Source organism: Misgurnus anguillicaudatus, chromosome 23 (genome assembly GCF_027580225.2).
Source record: "Misgurnus anguillicaudatus chromosome 23, ASM2758022v2, whole genome shotgun sequence".
In the NCBI taxonomy this organism is placed as follows: Eukaryota; Metazoa; Chordata; class Actinopteri; order Cypriniformes; family Cobitidae; genus Misgurnus; species Misgurnus anguillicaudatus.
This window is the reverse complement of record NC_073359.2, coordinates 28,739,136-28,761,983: the sequence shown is the minus strand read 5'-3', so window position 1 is coordinate 28,761,983 and position 22,848 is coordinate 28,739,136. Positions and strand designations below refer to the sequence as shown.

At 38.1% G+C, this 22,848-nt stretch overlaps 3 protein-coding genes across 4 annotated transcripts in view; 2 read left to right on the top strand and 1 right to left on the bottom strand.

Annotated features, from left to right (window-relative positions):
* Positions 1–850: 850 nt before the first annotated feature.
* ticam1 (TIR domain containing adaptor molecule 1) lies at positions 851–3,791 on the bottom strand. The gene is made up of 2 exons (XM_055216615.2): positions 3,557–3,791; positions 851–2,840 (listed from the first exon to the last, which is right to left on the bottom strand). Exon 2 carries the CDS (start codon positions 2,727–2,729, stop codon positions 996–998), a length of 1,734 nt encoding a protein of 577 aa, XP_055072590.2. The 5' UTR covers positions 2,730–2,840; positions 3,557–3,791; the 3' UTR covers positions 851–995.
* A 639-nt stretch (positions 3,792–4,430) lies between these two features.
* Positions 4,431–15,947, top strand: uhrf1 (ubiquitin-like with PHD and ring finger domains 1). The gene is made up of 17 exons (XM_055216614.2): positions 4,431–4,611; positions 5,923–6,085; positions 7,339–7,602; positions 7,748–7,893; positions 8,808–9,023; positions 9,208–9,323; positions 9,612–9,798; positions 10,135–10,258; positions 12,594–12,701; positions 12,871–12,975; positions 13,056–13,162; positions 13,242–13,404; positions 13,478–13,615; positions 13,797–13,914; positions 13,997–14,151; positions 14,242–14,340; positions 14,530–15,947. The coding sequence occupies exons 2-17, from the start codon at positions 5,933–5,935 to the stop codon at positions 14,674–14,676; spliced, it is 2,346 nt and encodes a 781-aa protein (XP_055072589.2). The 5' UTR covers positions 4,431–4,611; positions 5,923–5,932; the 3' UTR covers positions 14,677–15,947.
* A 585-nt stretch (positions 15,948–16,532) lies between these two features.
* Positions 16,533–22,848, top strand: part of kdm4b (lysine (K)-specific demethylase 4B) — a 44,773-nt gene continuing 38,457 nt past the window's right edge. Inside the window, exons 1-5 of one of the 2 annotated variants that reach the window (XM_055216612.2) lie at positions 16,533–16,692; positions 19,821–20,172; positions 20,728–20,903; positions 22,268–22,382; positions 22,621–22,814. In XM_055216612.2, the coding sequence (XP_055072587.2) occupies positions 19,840–20,172; positions 20,728–20,903; positions 22,268–22,382; positions 22,621–22,814 (818 nt within the window). In that variant the 5' untranslated portion in view covers positions 16,533–16,692; positions 19,821–19,839. Of the gene's footprint in view, positions 16,693–19,820; positions 20,173–20,727; positions 20,904–22,267; positions 22,383–22,620; positions 22,815–22,848 lie in introns of those variants that run through there. The other variant, XM_055216613.2, reaches the window with a different exon arrangement.

The window sequence follows — 22,848 nt, the reverse complement described above, 5'->3', positions numbered from 1 at the left end:
TAGAGATAAAATATAGAAAAAAAATAATGTCATTAAATTGAATAATCAGAGATGTAATAAATAGATGCTTGACACAAAAAAAAAAACATTTATGCACTTTTGAAATAATCCTGTAAAGTTTGTTTTCATTTAATTTATTTATGCTACACGTAATTGATGTTATGTGACATTTTTACAAATTTTAAATAGCAAACTGAAACTATTATGTACCCTGAAAAACCCAGACAATATTAACAAACAACTTTAAGGGTAGTTAACTAACTAAAACTAAAACTTTGTCATTATTTACTCACACTTGTCTAGTAAACTACCAATGTCTTTTGTTGTTCTTCAGAACCCAGATTTTTTAAGTGTTGGTTGGTTACTATGGGAGTGGATGGTTATCACTTCAGTCACCATCCACTGTCATAGTAACCAGAAAACCTTTCAAGCTTCAAAATGGACTAAATAACTCTACTTGACTTGTGCCATTTATTTTTTTGTGTCCTGGACAATTTTTTGTTGTGGAAATCACTGCTGTTTCATTTGTTACACATTATTTACAATTATACCATGAAGGTCTTGAATGCTTTATTCTGATTGGTTGAAAAATGTTTCACGGGTATACATTATTTTTCCATAAATGCACACCTGACCTGTCAAATGTCTTAAAATAATCACCAGAGCAATGTCTGTGGTAACCTAGGAATAAGAGGAATAATTGACTCCAGTCCTGTGAATTATTCGAAAATAATGCACACCCACCGTATTGGCATTACCACGTTGGTTGTGCATTATTATTCCTTATGTAAACATCCTAAAAGTGCCTAAACAACAGTTCAGAGAATGTGCACTGAAAGAGAGACAACACTTGTAAGTAAATGATGAGTTTATTGTTATTTTATTGCAAGGACATATAACCGCAACCATATAAAACAGAAACCATGGCAGACATACAGACAACCCAGCACCTTAATTTGTTCAAAGTTATTTTGTCTATACTGTTAAATTAAGAATCAATCATCATCTCCTGAGCCGTGATCATGGTCAATATTCATTGTTGAATGATTTCCAATCATAACGTTTTGTGCGTTCTCGATGTGAATGCAAGAGGGCGGTTGCTGCCAAGCACCATGTTGTGCATCCACGTTCGTCGGCATCGGTCCGCACCCTCGAGGATCGCACCACGATGGAGGTCTTGGGTAGGCAGACTGGGCGTATAATATATCGGATTGTAATCTGAGCCGCTCTAATCTTTCAGTCTCCCGTTGGAGGTCCATATTCCTAGCTCGATCCTCTTGTAGCCTCTTTCGCTCTTTGATCGCCATCTTAATTCTCTGCTCTTTCATCCACACATGCTTTTGACTTGCAACCTTCTCAGGTGCCATCGCTTTCAAAGCACTACGCTCGAACGTTTTGCTTTTCTCATCCAGAGGAACCGTACCGCGAAGCACCAGTCGAAGGCGATCTTTCGGCAAGCAGTTCTTCTGAGGTAACAACGGAATGACGCTGTTCTTTTTGTGAAGTTTCTCCAAAGAGTTGAAGATGGCCGTATCTGTGCTGGTCTCGCTGAGGTTGGTGTTGAAGTTTCGGGTGAGCAGCAGCAAAGTGAACGCCGAGTTGCTGATGGCGTCTTCCAGGCAGCGCAAGGTGGACCTGCCGGGTTCCTCCATTTCTGAGAACGTCGCTCCGACACCTGAGATTATGCTTTCCAGTTTGTCCTTGAGTCTTTCGGCTTCATCTGCGTCTTCGGGTTCATGGAGTATTACGAAAGCGTAAAACGTGTCATCCGTCTCGATACTGCTCACGGCCTGTGAGATGAAGTTCGTTTGGGTGTGTGGTGGTTTATTGGGGTATACATTTGCAGGTTGAGATCCCAGTTTGTTGCTGGATGAGAATTCCAAACCAGGATTTGTGTTTTTGGAAGTCAGAAGCTGTGAGCTTACATTGTGGTCGATGCATTGCTTGGGTTTTGGAAGGGTCGAGCCGTTTATGACTTCTGCTGATTGAGGTGCATTAGGTGGGGGAATATTTGTTGGACACTGTAGTGCTTGGCTTTGGCTGCTTGTAGTTTCACTATTCTGGGTCGTGCGTAGGGTCATCGGCTTTGGTTCTTCCATACTGGCATCTGTAATAGTTGGCGAGCTTATTTCAAGAGTGCGTGAGCTGCAGTCCGAGCTGGATCTTAGAGAGGATGGATGACTAACGTTTCTCCCAGACATGTCTAAAGACATCAAACCACCAGTTTGGGAAGCTGGCCTTGGGAATTCATCAACGGATGGGAGCCCACATACTTTTCTCATTTCATCGAAGATGTTTTCAGCATATATAGATCGTAGGCCTATCGCATGAGCTTTGTGGTACGCTCGATCTCGAAGCGACTTGTCGCATAAACGTTCCTGCACCAATACAGCAAAAACTCTTGCGATATCCAAAAGCGTCTCTATGTCAGGGCCCGAGACGTTGAAACTGCCAATGTGGCTACTGTTTAGTTTTTCTCCATGCACTTTAATCATTTCAGCCAGGAATTTGGCAATCCTGCCTTCGCCGTTGGCTGAGAGCTTACCAAAAGCATCTTCGCTCTTCTTTAAATGAATCAAGCACATTGCATGAACCATCACCTCCGCCCGTGTGCTGCCCATTTTAGACGTAAGGCTGAGTAGTCGCTCCTCGGAGGCCTGGGAGAGAAGCTCAAACGCCTCGGCCAGACCGGATCCAAGCTCTGTAGGCCGCATGCCTACCTCTGTCATTGTTTGGAGCAAGTACAGGAGATCGTATGCGAATGTGTGTTGTCATATGACATATTCAATCCATTCAGATCAATCTGAAATGAATGACCCAAGCGTGATGGCTCCTAAACCCTGCAGAACAAAGTAAAAGTCACATTTTTACATTTATTTCACAGCTCCTCACTTTTCTACTGAAAAATCAAGCTAAGACGCTGATAGCTGGTTTAAGGTAGCTGGTTTAAGCTGGTCCTCCCAGTCTGGCAAAGCTAGTGAGTCAGCTGGTCTTTCAGCCTGACCAGTTAAGTCCAGCTACGCCAGCTTAAAAAGTGACCAAAACACAGCTAGACCAGCTTGCTACACCAGCAAAACCAGTTAAAATCAAGCTGGGAGACCAGCTAAAACCAGATTATGCTGGATCTTTCAGTATTTTTCAATACGAGACAAAGTTGATAGGCTACTTGTAAGACATTGAAAAGTCAAACATCAAATCTCCTGAGATAGAGCGAAAAGAAAGTTCATCTGAGATCGCGTATCTGCTGACGTCACAGTAAAGGTGACATTTCATCAGAGATTATGTAACAACTTTTTATTTTTGTAACGTCTTTCCAACACTGAATGTAACAATATAATTATATAAAATGATGTATTAATAAAAATAATACAAATTTAATCCGTGTTAAGACTAATATGTGTGATTTTTATCCTAATTGTTTTAAATTTTAAGATTGAGATGTGAAAATAACGAATGAAAATGAACGAAACCGTGCTTAAATAATAGAAAGCAAATGCTACATATCTTATATATATGAGAAAAAAAATAGTTATATGCACGTGAAATGATGTCTTACCATAGCAGTAGCTTAGAAACCGGAACTAGAAAATATAATCTAATATCACGCTTTTATAATAGATCAAAGTCTGTAACATCAGACATTATACATTCATAAAGTCTCTTCTCGTTGATTATGTATCAGTCATCGTAAATTATTGCGGCCTTTATGACTCAATATTATTCTTTACTTTAAATGCGGAAGAAGGAAACTTCTGATTTTGTCTTGATTAGTTTTAAATGGTCAGAAGATGGCAGTACAAAACGACTGGATGGAAGTTACACGGAAAGTACTATATATTTATATAATATTACACATTTACATATGTAATTTACATTTAACATATATAAAGCCTTGTTTATTATAGCATATTTATTATGTAAACCTTGTTTAAAGTATTTTTCACGTATGTATCATGTTTTGTAAATCGATGATAACTCTAACAAGTAACAAAATACTTTTTTTATATAGAAAAAAAATGTGAGCACTGTACGTTTTTTATAAGTAAATGCTTGGGATGCTCTATTCTATTTTAAAATCTTTATATTAAAATGTAATCTTTAATTCATAACTCTTAAGTCATAAAACAAAGCAGATATTAATAGATCCATATATTTTATTTTGTAATTATAGCTTAATAAACTCAGGACTCCTTTTATTTTTATTTTACGAGGTACTCAAATATTATTCACTTAAATTTAAATCAGCCAACATATCCGGCTTTTATTATGTAAATCAGGTCTCGCGAGAACACAAGCAGAGGCAAACGGGCAAACATGTGCGATAACGAGAGCAGAATTTCGCGCGCTGAGCCTAAGCTCGCCCAGTAGGCGTGATTGACGCGTCTCCAAACCAATCAGCGCAAAGATAAGAGCTCATCTCAGCCAATCAGTAGCGTGCCGTGCCCGCGGCAGGAGGAGAAACACGTTGTTGAGCAGTTTTATTGATTCGAGGCAGTTCCAGAGCGTTTCGCGGCAGTATTGAACTCCAACAAAAGTAAAACATTTGCACAATATTAATACATAAATCGATATAAAATCACATCTTCTGTTCTCAAGAGGAAGTAAATACAGGTAACGAGATGCTTTTTAATATTTCAGTCGTTAACTTTTGTAGTAGTGAATGCTTCTTATTTACTGTGTAAGTTACGTATTCATAATTTAGCATACGAGTGATATGCGTGCTAATAACTTTCTAGCGTTGTACGTAACTGTAACGTAACTATGTTTTTGCGTACATCTGTAATATATTTAATTTCAGCGTTTGACTTTAAATGAATATTAAATATGCTAAACTGTGTTATTAATAGGTGTTTCCCCCGTTAAGTTATCATCTAATGTATTAATGTTACTTACTAATGTAACCGATTACTTGGAAAAGTTGTCAAAATAAACGCAGGGCAGTCCAAAACAACCCCCAATGACAAGAAAGTATTTGTGTAGGCATGACTGAAGTAAAGCAGTGCTTAATAAAGTGTGCATGCTAAATTAATTCACTTTTATATATTGAAATGTTACGTATTACGTTCTGAATCCATATTGTTTAGGTCATCTGTGCATTTTTGACATTTAAGTGTCTGTTTTTGATAACAGACCACCCACATGATCAACACCCAACTGGTCGTTTAGATTAGCAAACGTCGGTTTATTTCCGTTGTAGTTTGTTAATTTCAATAGATAAGTATGAGTTAGATTGACTCGTGCGGTTTGGGTATCATTTAAATGTGTGTTTTTGTCTAAAAGTCGAATGAATCAATGCTGATTTGTTTGACTCATTCATTTACCCTTGACAGATAGGGGGCACCAGCGGGTATTTCCGCCTAAAACAGGCGTGGTTTGGATGGAAGACATGAAAACAAGGGATTTTTACCTCATTGTATATGATTATCACCCTTCTTTAGGAATGAATAGGATTTTTTTTCTCGCTTTTTTATTTTGAATCTAATGATATACTATGTAATATGATGATATATCATGACTTGGGTTTTGCATTGTACCATGGTAAAACACTATCAGGAGAGTCTAAAATGTAAATGGTAATCCTTTAGTACTGTGATATTCATTGATTTTACTGGTAACGTCTGTCAAAACACCGGGAAATTACAACCAATCTTTTTTGATGGGTAATACGTGGTTAAATTGTTGCAAAGCAGGTTTGCGAAAGCCTCAATGAGAAACGTAGGCCAACAATGTCAAGTGGAAAAAAACGCACTATTTATATCTCCTACGCTTACGTCACCCAGAATCGAACACCTTTTTCCTGCTCGTCTGAAAGTCCTGGCTCCGGGCCATTGTTTGAACTCGGCCTATAAAATGAAAGAGGAAGGCGGGGGAGGTCTTGGAAGTTTTATGCGTGAGTTGCTTTCTAACGCCGTACCGTTTCAGGTCGCCCGCCATGTGGATCCAGGTGCGCACTATGGATGGCAAGGAGACCCATCGGGTCGACTCCCTGTCCAAGCTCACCAAGGTGGACGAGCTGCGTGGAAAAATCATGGAGCTGTTTAACGTGGAACCGGAAAGACAACGACTGTTTTACAGGGGAAAGCAGGTAATGAAAGCAAAATGGGACACGGTTGCACTTTAAATTTGTTTCTAAAGAGCGTTCAACGTCAGTGTAGGTTTTTTTTTTTTTTTTGGGGAATTAATTGGATTTTGGAAAGTGGGTGTTCCCATATAGAGTTGGTGCGATAACAATACTGATGGTAAAACAATGGCTTTGGCATACGGCTGAACAATAGTAAAGAAAAATGCAAACTAATTGCTAAATTATGCAATACGATAATAAAGTTTTGACTTAAATTAACAAAATATAGTTAAAAACGGAGAAAAAAAACATTTTGGACTATTCAAATAATATTGTACATTTGCGCTTAGGGATGCATAACAATTAATCGCGATTACTCTATAGTAGATTAAAAGTTTTTGTTTACATCATATATATATATATATATATATATATATATATATATATATATATATATAATAACTTTGTATACATTTGTGTATTTATGTATAATTTATATTATATATAAATACTTAATATATACACTGCAAAAATGATTTTCAAGAAAAAAAATTCTTAGTATTTTTGAGCAAAACGATCCAAGAAAATAAGTCTAGTTTTTAGACCAAAAATATCAAATTTAAGTGATTTTGTGCATAAAACAAGCAAAAAAACATTCCAATGGGGCAAACAAAAAATCTTGAACATTTTTCTTAAGTACTAAATTCAAGAAAAAATAGTTTACCCCATTGGCAGATTTTTTGCTTGTTTTATGCCCAAAATCACTTAAATTTTGTGTTTTTGGTCTAGAAACTAGACTTATTTTCTTGGGTCGTTTTGCTCATCAAGATAAAGCATCTTAATTTTAAGAATTTTTGGATATTTGTGCTGAAAACAAGACAAAAATACTAAGATTTTTTTTCTTGAAAATAATTTTTTAGAGTGTAAATATTTTTTCTTTATATTATACATGCATACATGTGAGTATTTATTTATATATACATAATTATTATTCACAGTTAACACACATATGTGACATGAACAAAAACTTTTATTCTGCTATAGATTAATTTCGATTAATCGTTACGCATCCCTATTTGCGATATTTTAAGTAAACGTAAAAATATTGCAAATCAATAAAAGTTCCTGGTCTCATTGTGCACGATTAAACAACAATTTTGTGATTTTTGCATATTTTAGCATGACTGCACTTTGACAAATCAACATCCAGGTCTGTTACTGTCCGTTCTGTAATTGTTGGCATTGTCTCGGTTTGGGTTAATTGTTGTTTGTTGCAGATGGAGGACGGTCACACGCTCTTCGACTACAGCGTGGGTTTGAACGACATTGTTCAGCTGTTGGTGCGACAGGCCGCCCCTACTCCTGTGGTGCTGTCAAAGGACAAGGAGGCCGAGCTGTCCGACTCGGACTCCGGCTGCGGGTCGACCCCGAGCGAGTCTGATAAGGCCTCCACGCACGGGGAGAGTGAAGTGCAAAGTGCCGGAACCTCCGGTCAAACGGACGCGCCGGATTTGGTTGACCCGGGCTTTGGGTTTTACAAGGTAAGATGAGGTCAAATCATCCCATAATGTAAAAAAAAACTTTGTGAATAATATAATATTATTTATTTATTTCAGAGAGTTTCACAATCGTTTTTTTTTTTTGTTAAGGCTTGGTGATCAAGACACATTGTTTTAATTCTTTCAGATAAATGAATTTGTGGATGCACGAGACTTGAACATGGGGGCTTGGTTCGAGGCGCAGATTCAAAACGTGACAAAGACGCCAAAATCTTCAGAGGGAAATGACGGGATTGATGAAGAGGAGATCATTTATCACGTCAAATACGAAGAGTAAGACTTTTTATTTTAACAATAACAAGAGGTGGGTTTTGGGTTGTGTTTATTTAAAGGGATAGTTAACATAAAAATGAAAATTACCCCATGATTTGCTCTCCCTCAAGCCATCCTTGATGTATATGATTGTCTTTTTCAGGCAAACACAATTGGAGTTATATAAGAAAATGTCCTGGTTCTTCCAAACTTTATAATGAGAGTAAATGGTGCTTTCGATTTAAAGCCCAAAAAAGTCTATCTATCTTTCACAGAAGTAATCCACACGGCTCCAGTGGGTAAAAAACACTTTCTGAGGACAATCGGTACAATTTTGTAAGAAAAATTATCAAAATTTAAACCTACAAATCAAAAGCACCATTTAGTCTCATTATAAAGTTTGGAACAGCCAGGATTTTTTTAAAATAAAACTCAGATTGTGTTTGTCTGAATAAAGATAATTATATACACCGAGAATGACCTGAGGGTGAGTAAATCATGAGATAATTTTCATTTTTGGCTATACTGTCCCTTTAAAAAAAATTTGGCCATACTGTCCCTTTAACTTTTTTTTTGGCCATACTGTCCCTTTAACATTTTTTTGCCATACTGTCCCTTTAACTTTTTTTGGCTATACTGTCCCTTTAACATTTTTTGGCTATACTGTCCCTTTAACATTTTTATTGGCTATACTGTCCCTTTAACATTTTTGGCTATACCGTCCCTTTAACATTTCATTTTGTGAGTTTATTGGCTATAATGATATCTCTGAAGCATTGAACGCGTTGCATTACATGCAGAACACCTGGATTACTTTCTGAAAGAAATATCCAGACTCCATTCATCTTTGTGTTAATCCGTCAGTTCATCAAAGGCTGACTGTTAGACACCTCAATGATATTCGCCCCTCCTCTAACCACTTGTGGTCTGTGCAGTTACCCCGAGAACGGAGTGGTGCAGCTGCGGGGTAAAGACGTTCGCCCGCGGGCGCGCACGGTCTACCAGTGGCACCAGCTGGAGGAGGGCATGATCGTCATGGTGAACTACAACCCTGACGAACCCAAAGAGCGTGGATACTGGTACGACGCCCAGATCCAGAGGAAAAGGGAGACCCGGACCCAGCGGGAAGTTTTCGGAAAGATTCTGCTAGGGTATGCTAATCTGTTAACAAGCAAACTGTTAAAAAAAAATGTATGCATTGTGTAAATTGCATCATAAATTTGTGGTGTAAATTGTTGCATTTTGTAAGCAGGATGAGGATTGTGTATCTAAGCAAACTTCGTATGAATGTTTTGCTGGTATTTGTGTCATTTTCTTCGTTTGTCTTTCTTTTAGGGAGGCTGGTGATTCTCTCAACGACTGTCGAATAATGTTCGTGACTGAAATTTACAAGATCGAAGAACCAGGAAGTGCAGAGGGACCAGCTGCCTCTTCTGAAAGCCCTCTCAAGAGTTAGTCTACCTCCTTAGGTTTTTAAACTTTGGCCCTGCCCCAAATGGTGCCATTCATGTGGCCGATGCGTACACCTATCCATTAAGTCCACAAGATGGTAGGGTGTCCCTTTTTGTTATTATTGAGGTTTTAAAAAGGTTGCTCATCATGGGCACGTCTATATGCACCCACGATCAGCATTTTTTCTGTGGAAAGTTTAGACTTGGTGTTTTGTGTGCCATTTAAAAACGTTTTAAATGGAGGAACCATGCAGAAAGTCCTAATGTTACCTCCTTTATTTCTCTCAGGATCAAACGGGCCCGAGTGCAAAGTCTGCAAAGACGACCCGAAGAAGAACTGCCGTATGTGTAACTGTCATGTATGTGGTGTGAAGCAAGATCCCGACAAACAGCTGTTGTGTGATGAATGCGACATGGCGTTTCACACGTACTGCCTGAATCCCCCGCTGACCACCATCCCAGAAGATGAAGACTGGTAAACCATCACTCATTAACAGCCAATTTATCCAGAATGAATCACAGTGGGACAGGTCAAGGGGGTGTGTGGCGTTTCGGGTGTTAAACTGCTTTTTATTCATCAGCTGAGATTTTAATAAACTATAATGACAGTTCAATCTAAAATACTTTGCTTAATAACATTAAAATACGGTGTGAATCCTTTTTTCGACCATGCAAAAATCGTTCTTGTGATGTTGCACCATTCCACTACTTCCATTTTTAATGCATTTGTAAATTTCCTGCTATGTTTCGACACATTTTCGTCATGAAATTTCACAAGTGTCACTTAGACTCGCGCCATTTTGTTTCGCAGGTACTGTCCAGAATGCCGTAACGATGCCAGTGAGGTGGTTCTGGCTGGGGAAAAGCTGAAGGAAAGTAAGAAGAAAGCAAAAATGGCGTCTGCGAGCTCATCCAGCCAGAGAGACTGGGGAAAGGTGCGTTTCTAACTCGGTCCAACCTTTAGTATTTCTGATGACTTTTGTTTTAGGGTGGAAAAATATCATAGTTTTACGATCATTGCAATGCTAAAGTTGAACGATTACTCCATTATTTATTTAAAAAAGCAGTGCTTGTGTGTCTTTCTCACTCAGTACGCTTATTCAATCTGCCTCCATGTTGATTCCAAAACAATGCTGTGAGGGATGGACCTCCAGAGCGTGCGCTTTAAAGTTTAAACTTATTGTTTTGTATTCGGATGCTGGTCGTTTAGCCATCAAAATGCATATTTTACAAATTATGAAACCCCAGAAATCATGGATTGTTAAAATTAGGAAGGACATATGACCTTATTTGAGATAAGAACATCGGTTTGGATATTAGCCTGTTGGCTAATTGCTAATTTCTCATGTTTACTTTTCTTTAAAACACCAGTATATTGCAACAATACAGTTATTTTATGGCAACAACTAAGTATACATCTCAGTTTTTATAGATCATAAGAGTATGTCATATTTTTTTCGTTATGTTTTTTCAAGACATGAATATTGACTTAATAACGTGATTTGACTTAATAACAAGCTATTTACGTAATTAGTTTGTTGTATTATGACTATGCGTTCACACCAGATGCGAATGAAGCATTACTGTGGGTTCACACCAGAAGCGAGTTTGACGATTTGCGCGAGCCGCGAGTAGATTACGTACAAAGTCAATGCAAAGACGAGATCGGACGCGTCCTTGCGTGGAGCGATGCGAATGACACGATATGGACGGCGCGTTTGCCGCAAAAACACGCAATATTCGCCTCAAATGCGTGTTCGCCGAAGTTGAAAATATTTAACTCGAGCGAAAAATTTGCATGACACGAAGTTAAATCCTGCTAGTAATCTAGAGCAAGGAACGCAATGCCCCGCGTTCGGTGTGTACGTAGCATAAGACGCGAGTTTAAAGAAAGAACTTTTGCGGATATTCCCGCCGCATTAACCAATAAGGAGCTTGCTCTAGTAGTGACGCGAGTACATCGCATTACGCAACAACAATGGAGGAAAAATCGTTGCTGTATGTGGACATCCAGAGCTGTATGACACATCTTTGCACTTTTATAGAAATGGGAATTAAATGGGTCTTACTTGAAAGAGTGAAGAAAGTGAATGAGGAGGTCAGACAATCTGGTACATGCATGAATACATATTAAGGGGCCAGTCACACCAAAAGCGCTTTAAACGCTTGCAAACGCAAGGCGCGACGCACTGCCTTTTTTAAAAAAAGAGCAGTGCGACGCGCCTTTTTATATTGCTAAGCAACCACCGAGTCAGCTGTCTTGTCAATCAAATATTGAGGCGTGAGCGCTCTTTTGCTGTTAACTGTCATATTAGCAGAAACTTTGTAAAGAGGGCGCTTGCTCTGACCTTGTTTGAGGGTGAGAGGTGCACAAACACGCAGGAGAGAGTGAGCGAGTGGAGTCCGGTTCTTCAAAGCAACTGTAAACTTCCCTCACCACAACGTAAGACCCGCCTCCCGCCGAATGAGGATTCGATTGGACAATGCAAAGAAGCGAATGACGTCGGGCGCTTCTCCGCTCTCAGCGCTCCTTCAAAAACGCGTGCGCGAATTTCATGCGTGAATGAAGCAAGCTAACTAAAAATGTTCAAGCATCCAAATAGCATGATTTATTCGCGTCTGGTGTGAACGCACAGTTAAAGGATGAACCCCCCAAAGTTGTGTCCAAATGTTATTTAGTTAGAAATGAATCCTGCTTCTGTTGATTCCGGTCAATGTGCTTAAATGTACCGGAGAAAAGTTTTAACGTATTCATGCATTGCGTTTTTGTAATCTGTACGGATCGTACAAATGTACTTGGGGTATAGGCCTATAATAGTGTTTAAAAAAAAAGTAAGCATGCTTACAACAATAGAAATTAGTGATTAGCCAACAGGCTAATAATAAAACAGATTTTATGTACACAATGTGCTGCTTCTAATATCAAAATTAGGTCATGTGTCCTTTTCATTTTAACAATCCGTGATTTCCGAGGTTCTTCCGAGGAAAATTGTAAAACGACGTATTTTCGGTGTTTTGATGGCTGAATGACCAGCGTCCCGATACAAAACAATTGGTTTAAAGCGCACGGTCTGGACGTCCATCCCTCACAGCCTCGGTTTGGAATCAACACGGCGGCGGCAGACTGAATAAGGCGTATCGGCACATTAAAGATGCCACATACGCATTTTATCAATGAAACAAGACGACAGATTGAATTAAATAATTGACATAATAATCACAATCGAAACGTAAGACCTTTATGATTCACAGCACAATTCTGTTTTATAGGGTATGGCTTGTGTCGGCCGCACCAAGCAATGCACCATCGTCCCCTCCAACCATTACGGCCCTGTTCCCGGAGTCCCGGTGGGAACCCTGTGGAAGTTCAGGGTGCAGGTGCGTGTTTTTGTGCCACCTATAAAGTTAATGTTTCTTCAGTCACGAAAAAGTCTAGTTAGCGATGTACCTTTTTTTGAATGCAACAATTTGTGTGAATTCCTAATCGTGATGTAGAATAAGTGAGGATATTAAAGGATAATGTTTATATTATGTGTATTATACATAGGTGAGCGAATCAGGAGTCCACAGGCCTCACGTCGCCGGGATTCACGGCAGAAGTAACGACGGCGCTTATTCTCTTGTGCTCGCCGGAGGCTATGAAGATGATGTGGTATGCTAGACGACATGCTTGTTAAACTTGTAGTGCAGAAATGTCCTCTTTATTCATCTTTATTTTTGCCGTCATTACAGGATGATGGTAATGAATTCACCTACACTGGGTCCGGGGGTCGTGATCTCTCAGGGAACAAGCGAACGGCCGAGCAGTCCTGTGATCAAAAGCTCACCAACATGAACAGGTCAGATGATCTCCATCATCTGCTGTATGTTTAACATACGAAACATTTCTCATCCGTTTCTCATCCGTTGTATTTCCAGGGCACTCGCTTTAAACTGCAACGCCGCTGTGAATGACAAAGAAGGGGCGGAGGCCAAGGACTGGAAGGCGGGGAAACCCGTGAGGGTCGTGCGGAGCTCCAAGGGTCGCAAGCATAGCAAGTTCTCCCCTGAGGACGGCAACCGCTACGATGGCATTTACAAAGTATGAAATCAACAAAGTGTGTACATGGGTTACATAAATGATGGATGGGAAGTAATTTTGTGTCGTTTATCAGGTGGTGAAGTACTGGCCAGAGAAAGGCAAGTCTGGTTTTCTCGTTTGGAGATACTTGCTGAAAAGAAATGATGATGAGGCAGCACCATGGACACGTGAGGGAAAAGAGCGCAATAAGAAACTGGGCCTCACCATGCAGGTAATGTGGTTTAAAACCAGAATAAATGAAGTTTGTGATGGTGTATAATTGTCATTACCCATCCATAATTTTGGTAATGATCATAAAGACATTATCGGCAATGCAACAACACAGATTTAAACTTGTAAGCAATGAACCGGACACATTTGTGACTTCTTTACCTTGCTCTCTTACTCTTCAGTATCCCGAGGGTTATCTGGAGGCTGTGGCTGCCAAAGAGAAGGAGAAAGAGAATAAAAATGAGGATGATGTCGAGGAAACGCCTACTAAGGGCAAACGAAAGAGGAAATCTCAAACCGGTAGGGCGAAAGGTCAGAATTGATCGTGTATGTCAATATTACGATTTGGTCCACTTGTGTAACATCTTTGTTTTTCTGATAGTGGATGACGAAAAGAGTTCTCCAACTAAAGGCACTCCCAAAAAGATGAAGGTGGAGGCGTATAAGCTGAGCAAAGAGCAGAAGGCATTGATCAAAGAGGACGAGCTCAACAAGAAACTGTGGGACGAAGCCATGGAGTCTCTGAAGCTCGGACCTGTACGTACAAACCGGCTCGGTTACTTGAGTTTTGCTGGATGGACTTGAAACGAACAAGAAGGCTAAATTGTCTGTTATTGTGTTCCTCAGCGCTTCGTGAATAAGGTGGAGGAAGTTTTCCTTTGCATCTGCTGTCAAGAGGTCGTTTACCAGCCTGTCACCACAGAATGCCAACACAACGTCTGCAGGGTACGACACAATCACACATGAAATGCAATATCTTGCGGAGTATATGCAATTTGCTTGGGTGCTTTATCATATTGCATTAATAATTTTATCTGTGCTGCTATTGCAATGCTCTTATAGTTAATTTACAGTAACGCCAAACATGTATAAGGATCCAACCATCCTAAAAATGCACATTTCTTATTTTTACAGGAATGCCTTCAGCGCTCTTTCAGAGCCGAGGTGTACACCTGCCCAGCCTGCCGATACGACCTCGGCAAAAACTACGAAATGACCGTGAACAAACCTCTTCAAGCCATCCTCACCCAACTCTTCCCAGGGTACAGCAGTGGACGGTGATGTCACAGAATTCCAGTAAAACGCGAACGGATTTCCAATTTTAATATATTTAACAAATAATCCAGGTCGTAGGATTGATTTGATAAGTTTGAAATCTGCTATTTGATTTGGCCCAGTTTTGCGATCTGCCTTTATCTAGCCAGCGCGTTGTAGGCATGTTCCCAAAGTGTCTCGAAGGCGATTCGACTAGTTATATTTTAGCTATAGCAGCTTTTTTAAGAAATGCGCAATTGCCTTTTTGTACTCCGTACCAGCAGAATGAACTGTAGCTATGCACAATGACGACATTCCCACCGTTAGCATCGCAAGTTGCAGTGTTTTGTCATAGTTTGTACGTGTGCACCGCGTCTCGAATCCCTTTAAAACGTGTAAAGCTCAATGCGTGCAGTAACATTCTCACATACGTGTACGACATTCGCAACGTTAATAATTTTTTGCATACTAAGTTCCGTGAGCTGCCGTAGCTTTTCAAACATACTGTAATGATTTACATTTGGCTTTATGAAGTGTTTTTATCATTGTGCCGTTAACTAAATTTAATCTAAAATCAATTCGTTTTAACGTAGTAGTATTTACGTAAACGCTCTGAACTTATCCTTGTTTTTTCTCGTCTCGTCTAAATCGCAACTAAATTTTAATACGTGAAAAGAATTGTTATTATCTCTTTGTGTGTATTTGCTTTGCTCTTTAACTGCTGTATGTGCTTTAAAAATCGAGTGTCGTCTTTTTTTTGTGTTTAATTTCTCCTCATGTTGCCGTTATATGCAAACAGTGGTCATGCATTTGAGAACCTCTAAAATTTGAGTACCGAACCAGCATTTGTCTGGCTCGGATTTCACTTTATAGGCTCGGCGTGTTCACACTGGATCAGGTTTTATATGCACCTGGTCTGTCTTGACTTCAATGGTCTTTAAGGTGAATCCTCAGACCGTTTTATTCGCACAAACCCAGACAGTTCGACTCATTCAGGAAATATTTAATGCGTCTTCTCAAACAATGACGTTCTTTGCTTGTTGTAAGAGTTATTATAGTATTTGCTAAATAAATGCCGATGGCTGCAGATATTTTGTTTTTATGGTTTCTTTTTTTTAGTTTTACCTCAACTATTTCTAATTTGCGTAGGAGCTGTATATTCTGAAATTGAAATTGTATATTTTTTAGCACTTGAATTTAGTCATTGTATGTAGTGCCCAGTGCATAGCTGTTTCTCTTGCACTGGAGTGAGTGCTATATTTTTCAATAAACTTCATTGAACTTTTATATAAAATAAACCCTGTGCTTGCTTTTCAATTGTGTGTGTTGTGTGCACTTCAAGGTGTTTGTAATGCTAGCATAACAAAAACTAGCATAGCTTTATTTTGTAGTACATTAGCTATGTGTGTATATATACACTATAAACGTGTAGATTATATGACCAATATTGTAGTATACTTTTACCATAGTAAATTGTAGCATACTATAGAATAGTTATGTATTAGTTATACACTTCGTTAATGTATGCTACAGTATTCAATTCTGCAGTAATCTTTATAGCGAATTTACAAAGTGTTGTAAATCGTAGTATATTTTATTTATATTATTATGGTGAGGGAACGTTAGTATATTAAGGAAGTACGTTTGCGTGTAAACGTAATATAGATATATAGCTGTTATCAGCAAATAAATATTATTAACCGTCAATGAAATAAAAAAAATTTACAATAAATCTACCTACAAACATTTAACAATATATGTCATACCGGAAGATACGCCACTGTTACGTGCAGTACGTGGTTTCCGCAATAGTATTCTCACAAACACGACGCGATTGGCTAGTCGAGACATCAATCAAGCACACGAGCCAATGGGGAATGTCGCTTTGCATCGACCCAACCAATCAATCTTCATGTTTCGCTGCAGTGGGCGGAGCCGCGGCCCAACGCTGCTGTACGATACTACCGAGCCTTTGGATTCCTAAAAACGGAAGAATTAAGAGTAAAACCGTGAGAAAAGATCGAAAACGACCTGGAACGGCAGGTAAAGCGATGAAATTCGCATGATATCGCGGTTTCTGTTCGGGTCCGAGATGATTGCACGAGGTTGTATTGTGGTTTGCGTTGTTATGGAGCAGCTGTTAAGGTGCTTGTCAAAGCTGTAGCAGCAATGCTAGAAATGAGGAAAATAATGAAATTAAAGGCGTCGCGTTTCAACACAAGCGTGTGTTTGTTGCATAGGACGATGTATTTAGTGTATATGCATTGTTTTATTGGTTTATAATCTGTGTTTTAATGCATTATGCCCCGGTAGTGCCGATGTATTCAGCTATAGGCAACACACATACACAAAGGCCATTTAAACCCTGTGTTTCAGTCTCGTGCTGTTTGAACTTGAGTCGGGCTCGAGACTGTTTACATGCATTTGTTAGTGATTATTTGATGCACCCGTGGTGTTTATGGTAAATAATCAGCTTGAATATATCAAATAAAATGTTATTTGAATTGGAAACTAAATAAAGATGTGTCAGCTGGAGAAATGCACACCAGCTTGTTTTGAACTTGGGTGCTGGGCTGTCTGTTGCATGCAGTTATGATCTGCATGCATGCCTTGTTTATGTGATAAACATGATCAGTGGTGCCATTATTAAATATAATACTGTAAATATGTGTGTATTCTATAGAAAATGCAAATCTAGTTGTTTTGAATGCTTGGTGTCTTTTGCATAAGCATGCATATGCTTTGTTGTGTAATAAACGTAGATTGTAATGTGAGTTATTAAATATACAGTAGCTAAAGAAAGCTGTGTGGTCTATAGAAATGCATTTCCAGTTGTTTTTATCATTAAGCTGAGGTGTCTTGCATGCAATTAACATTTAATTGCATGCATTGTTTATGTTATAATATTCATGTTCGTAGTGTGAGTATTAATATTTAATACAATAATTTTAATCTGTGTAATACGTAATCTACAGAAATGCTTGTCCAATTGGTTTGAATTTGAGCTGACTACAATTATCATTCCATTGCATGCATACATGTGTTGTTTTTTGTAAGCATTATTAATAACTAACTAAGTAATACAATATAGTAAACTGTGTAAATCTTAAATTGCAAGTCCAGTTGCTTTATTTTGAGGTGGTGTCAAGTTTGCACAGGTTACATCATGCATACATAATCTTTGATAATACACATATTATTCATTTCTAGTGTAATATAATAAAGTGATTTCATGTTTAAGTGGTCTGGTTGTCTATAAAGAGCATGAGATCGTGTGGTTCCTTGCTTTGGAAAATGTTTAAGTTGTCAAAATGCCAAAGGCAAATTCCAACCACACCAACTATTTGCATTCTGATTTACCTTCCTTACATTATATTATATTATTAATTTTCTTAGTATTATTATATATAAGTCTGATATTCTTAAGGGATATTCATGTTCACTAAGTATTTAGCAGGCTTTAATAGCTAAATATTTGTGTAACACATGTGACACAAAACATATCCTTAAACTAGTTTGATGCGTTTTATGCATAAGAAAATGTCATGCAAAGCTTGCTAACCGAAACCTAATTGTAAACCATTCAAGTATACTGGGGTACAAAAAAAAATACATTAAACTGGCAGTTTTGCACTATAAAAAAGTTTTTAACCGTGTTGGTCAAGGTGGTAAATTTAAAATAATATGATGTATATAAATTCACTATTTTGTTTCAGCTTTTTATTAGTGGATTAAACTTTTGACGTTTTTTGTATTTATTTTTTGTTGTTTATCTACTATATTCACAAACAGATATATTAGGCCATATTATGTTATAAAATATAAAATTAAAGTTTTTAAATTTAGAATATATGAGAGTGTTGGGTTCCTCATTTGACATTATGTATAATATTATTGTGTAGTTTTTCTTTTTAAAGTCCAATTAAAATGTTTATTATTGTTTAACTTACTGTATTTATTTAATAATGTTTGTGAGCTCAACGTAATTATTAACTCTATGGTGAAAGGCATTAAAGGATTAGTCTATTTTCTTAAAAACAAATTCAGATAATTTACTCACCACCAGGTCAACCAAAATGTTGATGTCTTTCTTTGTTCAGTCAAGAAGAAATTATGTTTTTTGAGGAAAACATTCCAGGATTTTTCTCATTTTAATGGACCCCAACACGTAACAGTTTAAAATTGTAGTTTCAACGGAGTTTCAAAGGACTCTGAACGATCCCAAACGAGGCATAAGGGTCTTATCTAGCAAAACAATTGTCAATTTTGACAAGAAAAATAAAAAATATGCACTTAACCACAACTTCTCGTCTATCTCCTGTCCTGTGACGCGCTAGCGCGACCTCATGTAATTGCGTAATGCCGTGGAAAGGTCACGTGTTACATATATGAAACGAACATTTGCGGACCATTTTAAACAATAAACTGACACTAAGACATTAATTAGTATTATTTCACATACAACAACGTCAGAACGGTCCTCTTTCTCCACACTTGTAAACACTGGGACGTAGTTTCGCATACATCATTCGTGACCTCTTGACGTGATGACATATTACGTGAGGTTGCGCTGGCGCGTTACATGACCAGAGATAGACGAGAAGTTGTCGTTTAAAAGTGCATATTTTTTAGTTTTCTTGTCAAAAATGACAATCGTTTCGCTGGATGGGACCCTTGTGCCTCGATTGGGATCTTTTTGAGTCCTTTGAAACTGCAATTTTAAACTGCATTGGGGCTGTTAAGTGTTGGGGTCCATTAAAGTCCATTAAAATGAGAAAAATCCTGCAATGATTTCCTCAAAAAACATAATTTCTTCTCGACTGAACAAAGAAAGACATCAACATTTTGGATGACATGGTGGTGAGTAAATTATCTGGATTTTTTTTAAATGGACTAATCCTTTAATAAAAAAGTGATTACAAAATTTAAATGTTTTATTATTTTTAATTCCCTCACAGTTTTTACATATGTTTAGGTTCTTTTTTTAAAGAATTTTTGTTTCTTTCTTCCTTTTGTAATAATAATTTTTTTCTCCCTTTTTTCTGATTTTAATATTTATTTAAATACGTTAGAATTAAAGTACAAACTATATTTAAACACACACAGGTTGTTATTAGTTTTGATTCTGGCTCATTTTATTAATTTGTTTTGTTTTGTATTGTCGTTCACAGCATTAGCTGACCTGCAGCTATGGACCCATCTTTACCCCCCGACCCGAACCCTGAGCCTGAACCCAGCCCAGACGTGACTCCACCGGCCGATGCTGCTCAGGAGTCACCCGTCGAACCCTCGGATTCAATTCCACAATCATGCGATGAACTGATTTCAGGTCCGACCCTAGAACCATGTCCAGAATCAACTCCAGCACCAGAACTGACCCCGGGATCGATCCCAGCGTCTCCTCCTGCTGCAAACACCTACAAAATCATGACCTTCAGACCCACCATGGAAGAGTTCATGGACTTCAAGAAGTATATCGCTTATATGGAGTCACAAGGAGCTCACCGCATTGGCCTGGCAAAGGTTATGGGTTTTGTTAACTAGATTGAAGGAATATTCCACTTTCATAAAAAAACAATTCTGATAATTTACTCACCCCCATGTCATCAAAGATGTTTATGTCTTTCTTTGTTCAGTTGAAAACGTTTTTTCAGAAAAACGTTCCAGGATTTTTTTCATATAGTCTCTAAATGATCCCAACCGAGGAATAAGGGTCTTATCCAGCAAAACAAAAAAAATAAGTACTTTTAAACCACAACTTAAATAAAACTTTTGTTTGGAGCCATAGTAATGAATGGGGCTAGGCTAAATGCTAACACATTCGAGAAGCGCTTCACAAAGATTAAGTGCACATATTGAAAAAAGACAGGTATGTATTAATTCATCTAAGTTGATGTAAGAACATAGTAAATTATTGAAAAACTTCCTCACTGAACAAAGAAAGAGATACATATCTTGAATGACATGAGAGTGAGTAAATTATTTGGAATTATTTAAGGATTAGCTGCATGATGTAAAATCACAGTAATGCAAGTTGATCATAACCTTCTTGCGTTTCCTGTATTTTTGTATATTTAGGTTATTCCACCGAAAGAGTTCATACCACGTCGTACCTACGAGACGATCGAGGACATGGTCATTCCTGCCCCCATCATGCAGGTGGTGACAGGCCAGTCGGGACTCTTCACGCAGTACAACATCCAGAAGAAGTCGATGACGGTCGGAGAGTACCGCAAACTGGCCAACAGTAAAAAGTGCGCCTTGATTTATCAGATTGTCATTTCATCTAAGCGTGTAAAAAATATAGTAGGGATGGGACGGTATGAATATTTCATATCATGATTATAGTGACCAAAGTTATCGCGGTTATCAATATTATCATGGTTTTGTTAAAATGAGATGGAAATGTTTAAAAAGAACTGATACACACACTGAAAACATTAAAAAAAATTATTTTTGAAAATCACAATTTAATATTTCATGCCCCTGTAATTATGTTAAATAAATCTATCTAATAAGTTTACCATGAATGAATCCAATACATTATCCCTTAAATGTCCTCTTGTGCAAAAAATATGTTGCATGTGTTATATTTGCCTGCGTCAAACTGATTCTGTCTGGACAGGATTTACCTACTGCGAGTTTTCAAAATCACGGTAATCAAACACGGTTGTAATGATAATTAAATTTTAAACAATAATACTAACCGTCAGAACATTTTATGGTGGTTAATCGTGGAACCGGTAATCGTCCCATCCCTAAAATATAGTATAAAACATGTTGCACAAGGTTGTATTTTTATTTATCATAATAAAAACCAGACACATTTAAGCTGTATAGTCATGTAGATCTTATGGGGCGTACACACCAAATGCGAAACGATTTGCGTGAGTAGATTACATGCAAAGTCAATGCAAAGATGCGAATAGACGTAAGCTTGCGCGGGGCGAATGACACAAATCGAGCGGCGAGATTGTCGCAAAAACATGCCCTATTTGCCTCAAATGCATTCTTTGCGCAAGTTAAAATTATTAAACTCAAGCAAAAATTTGCATGACACAAAGTTAAATCCTGCGAGTAATCTACAGCGAGTAACGCGTTTGGTGTGTTTACGCCATGTGGTCATTTGACACAGTTTGCTGTGCTATGAGATTGATTTATCAGATTGTCATTTAATTTAAGCATGTAAAAAATTGTATACAACACATTACACAAGGTTTATTTATTTATGTATCGTAATGCGAAATGATATGCTTGACTTAAGAGTTGAATCTGTGTAGTCACGTAGATCTTATGGGGCGTACACACCAAGCGCGAATTCAACGATTTGCGCGAGTAGATTACATACAAAGTCAATGCAATGACGCGAATAGACGCAAGCTTGCGCGAGGCGAATGACACAAATCGAGCGGCGTGAATGCCGCAAAACCATGCGCTATTTGCCTCAAACTTAAGCAAACAATTTGCAGGACACGAAGTTGAAGTGAGTAATCTTCAGCAAGGAACGTGATGATTCGCGTTTGGTGTGTACGCAGCATTAGACTTGCGTCATGTTTTGATTTGACGACATTTGCTGTGCAAATTTATGGTTTATATAAAAAACTGTGTTTATTAACAGATACTGCACCCCTCAACACAAAGACTTTGACGACTTGGAGAGGAAATACTGGAAAAATCTGACGTTTGTGTCGCCCATCTATGGTGCTGATATCAGTGGGTCGCTTTATGACCCGGTTAGTACCAAAACAACCTAATTTTTACTTTTTGTACCATAATATTTATGTTTGAATATTTCTGTTAAAAACAAACACAAAATTATGAGTATTTATGAATATCTTCATAAGTTATTGTAGATGAACTAAAAAGTGTATCTTGCGCGTTTTGTAGTTTATGTAATTTTAGTGCGTTTGTTTGATGTTCATCTTGTGCATTCGATAAATAGTTTTTGTTTGTCATTAAAATATCTTAAAGGACATCAAAGAGTGGAACATCGCTCATCTGGACACACTTCTGGACATGGTGGAGCAGGAGTGCGGGATCGTCATCGAGGGCGTCAACACGCCCTACTTGTACTTCGGCATGTGGAAAACCACGTTCGCCTGGCACACGGAGGACATGGACCTCTACAGCATCAACTACCTGCATTTTGGGCAGCCAAAATCCTGGTAAGCATTTTTTAACTGAGCATGTGCATTTGTT

What these genes read in the sequence shown, in the direction of transcription:
- uhrf1 (XM_055216614.2), top strand. Translation starts at nt 5,933, where the DNA reads ATGTGGATCCAGGTGCGCACTATGGATGGCAAGGAGACCCATCGGGTC. An exon ending in GCCAGAGAGACTGGGGAAAG is followed by an intron (nt 10,259 to 12,593) that starts GTGCGTTTCTAA and finishes TCTGTTTTATAG; the next exon opens with GGTATGGCTTGTGTCGGCCG. An exon ending in GCCAACACAACGTCTGCAGG is followed by an intron (nt 14,341 to 14,529) that starts GTACGACACAAT and finishes TTATTTTTACAG; the next exon opens with GAATGCCTTCAGCGCTCTTT.
- ticam1 (XM_055216615.2), bottom strand. Translation starts at nt 2,729, where the DNA reads ATGACAGAGGTAGGCATGCGGCCTACAGAGCTTGGATCCGGTCTGGCC.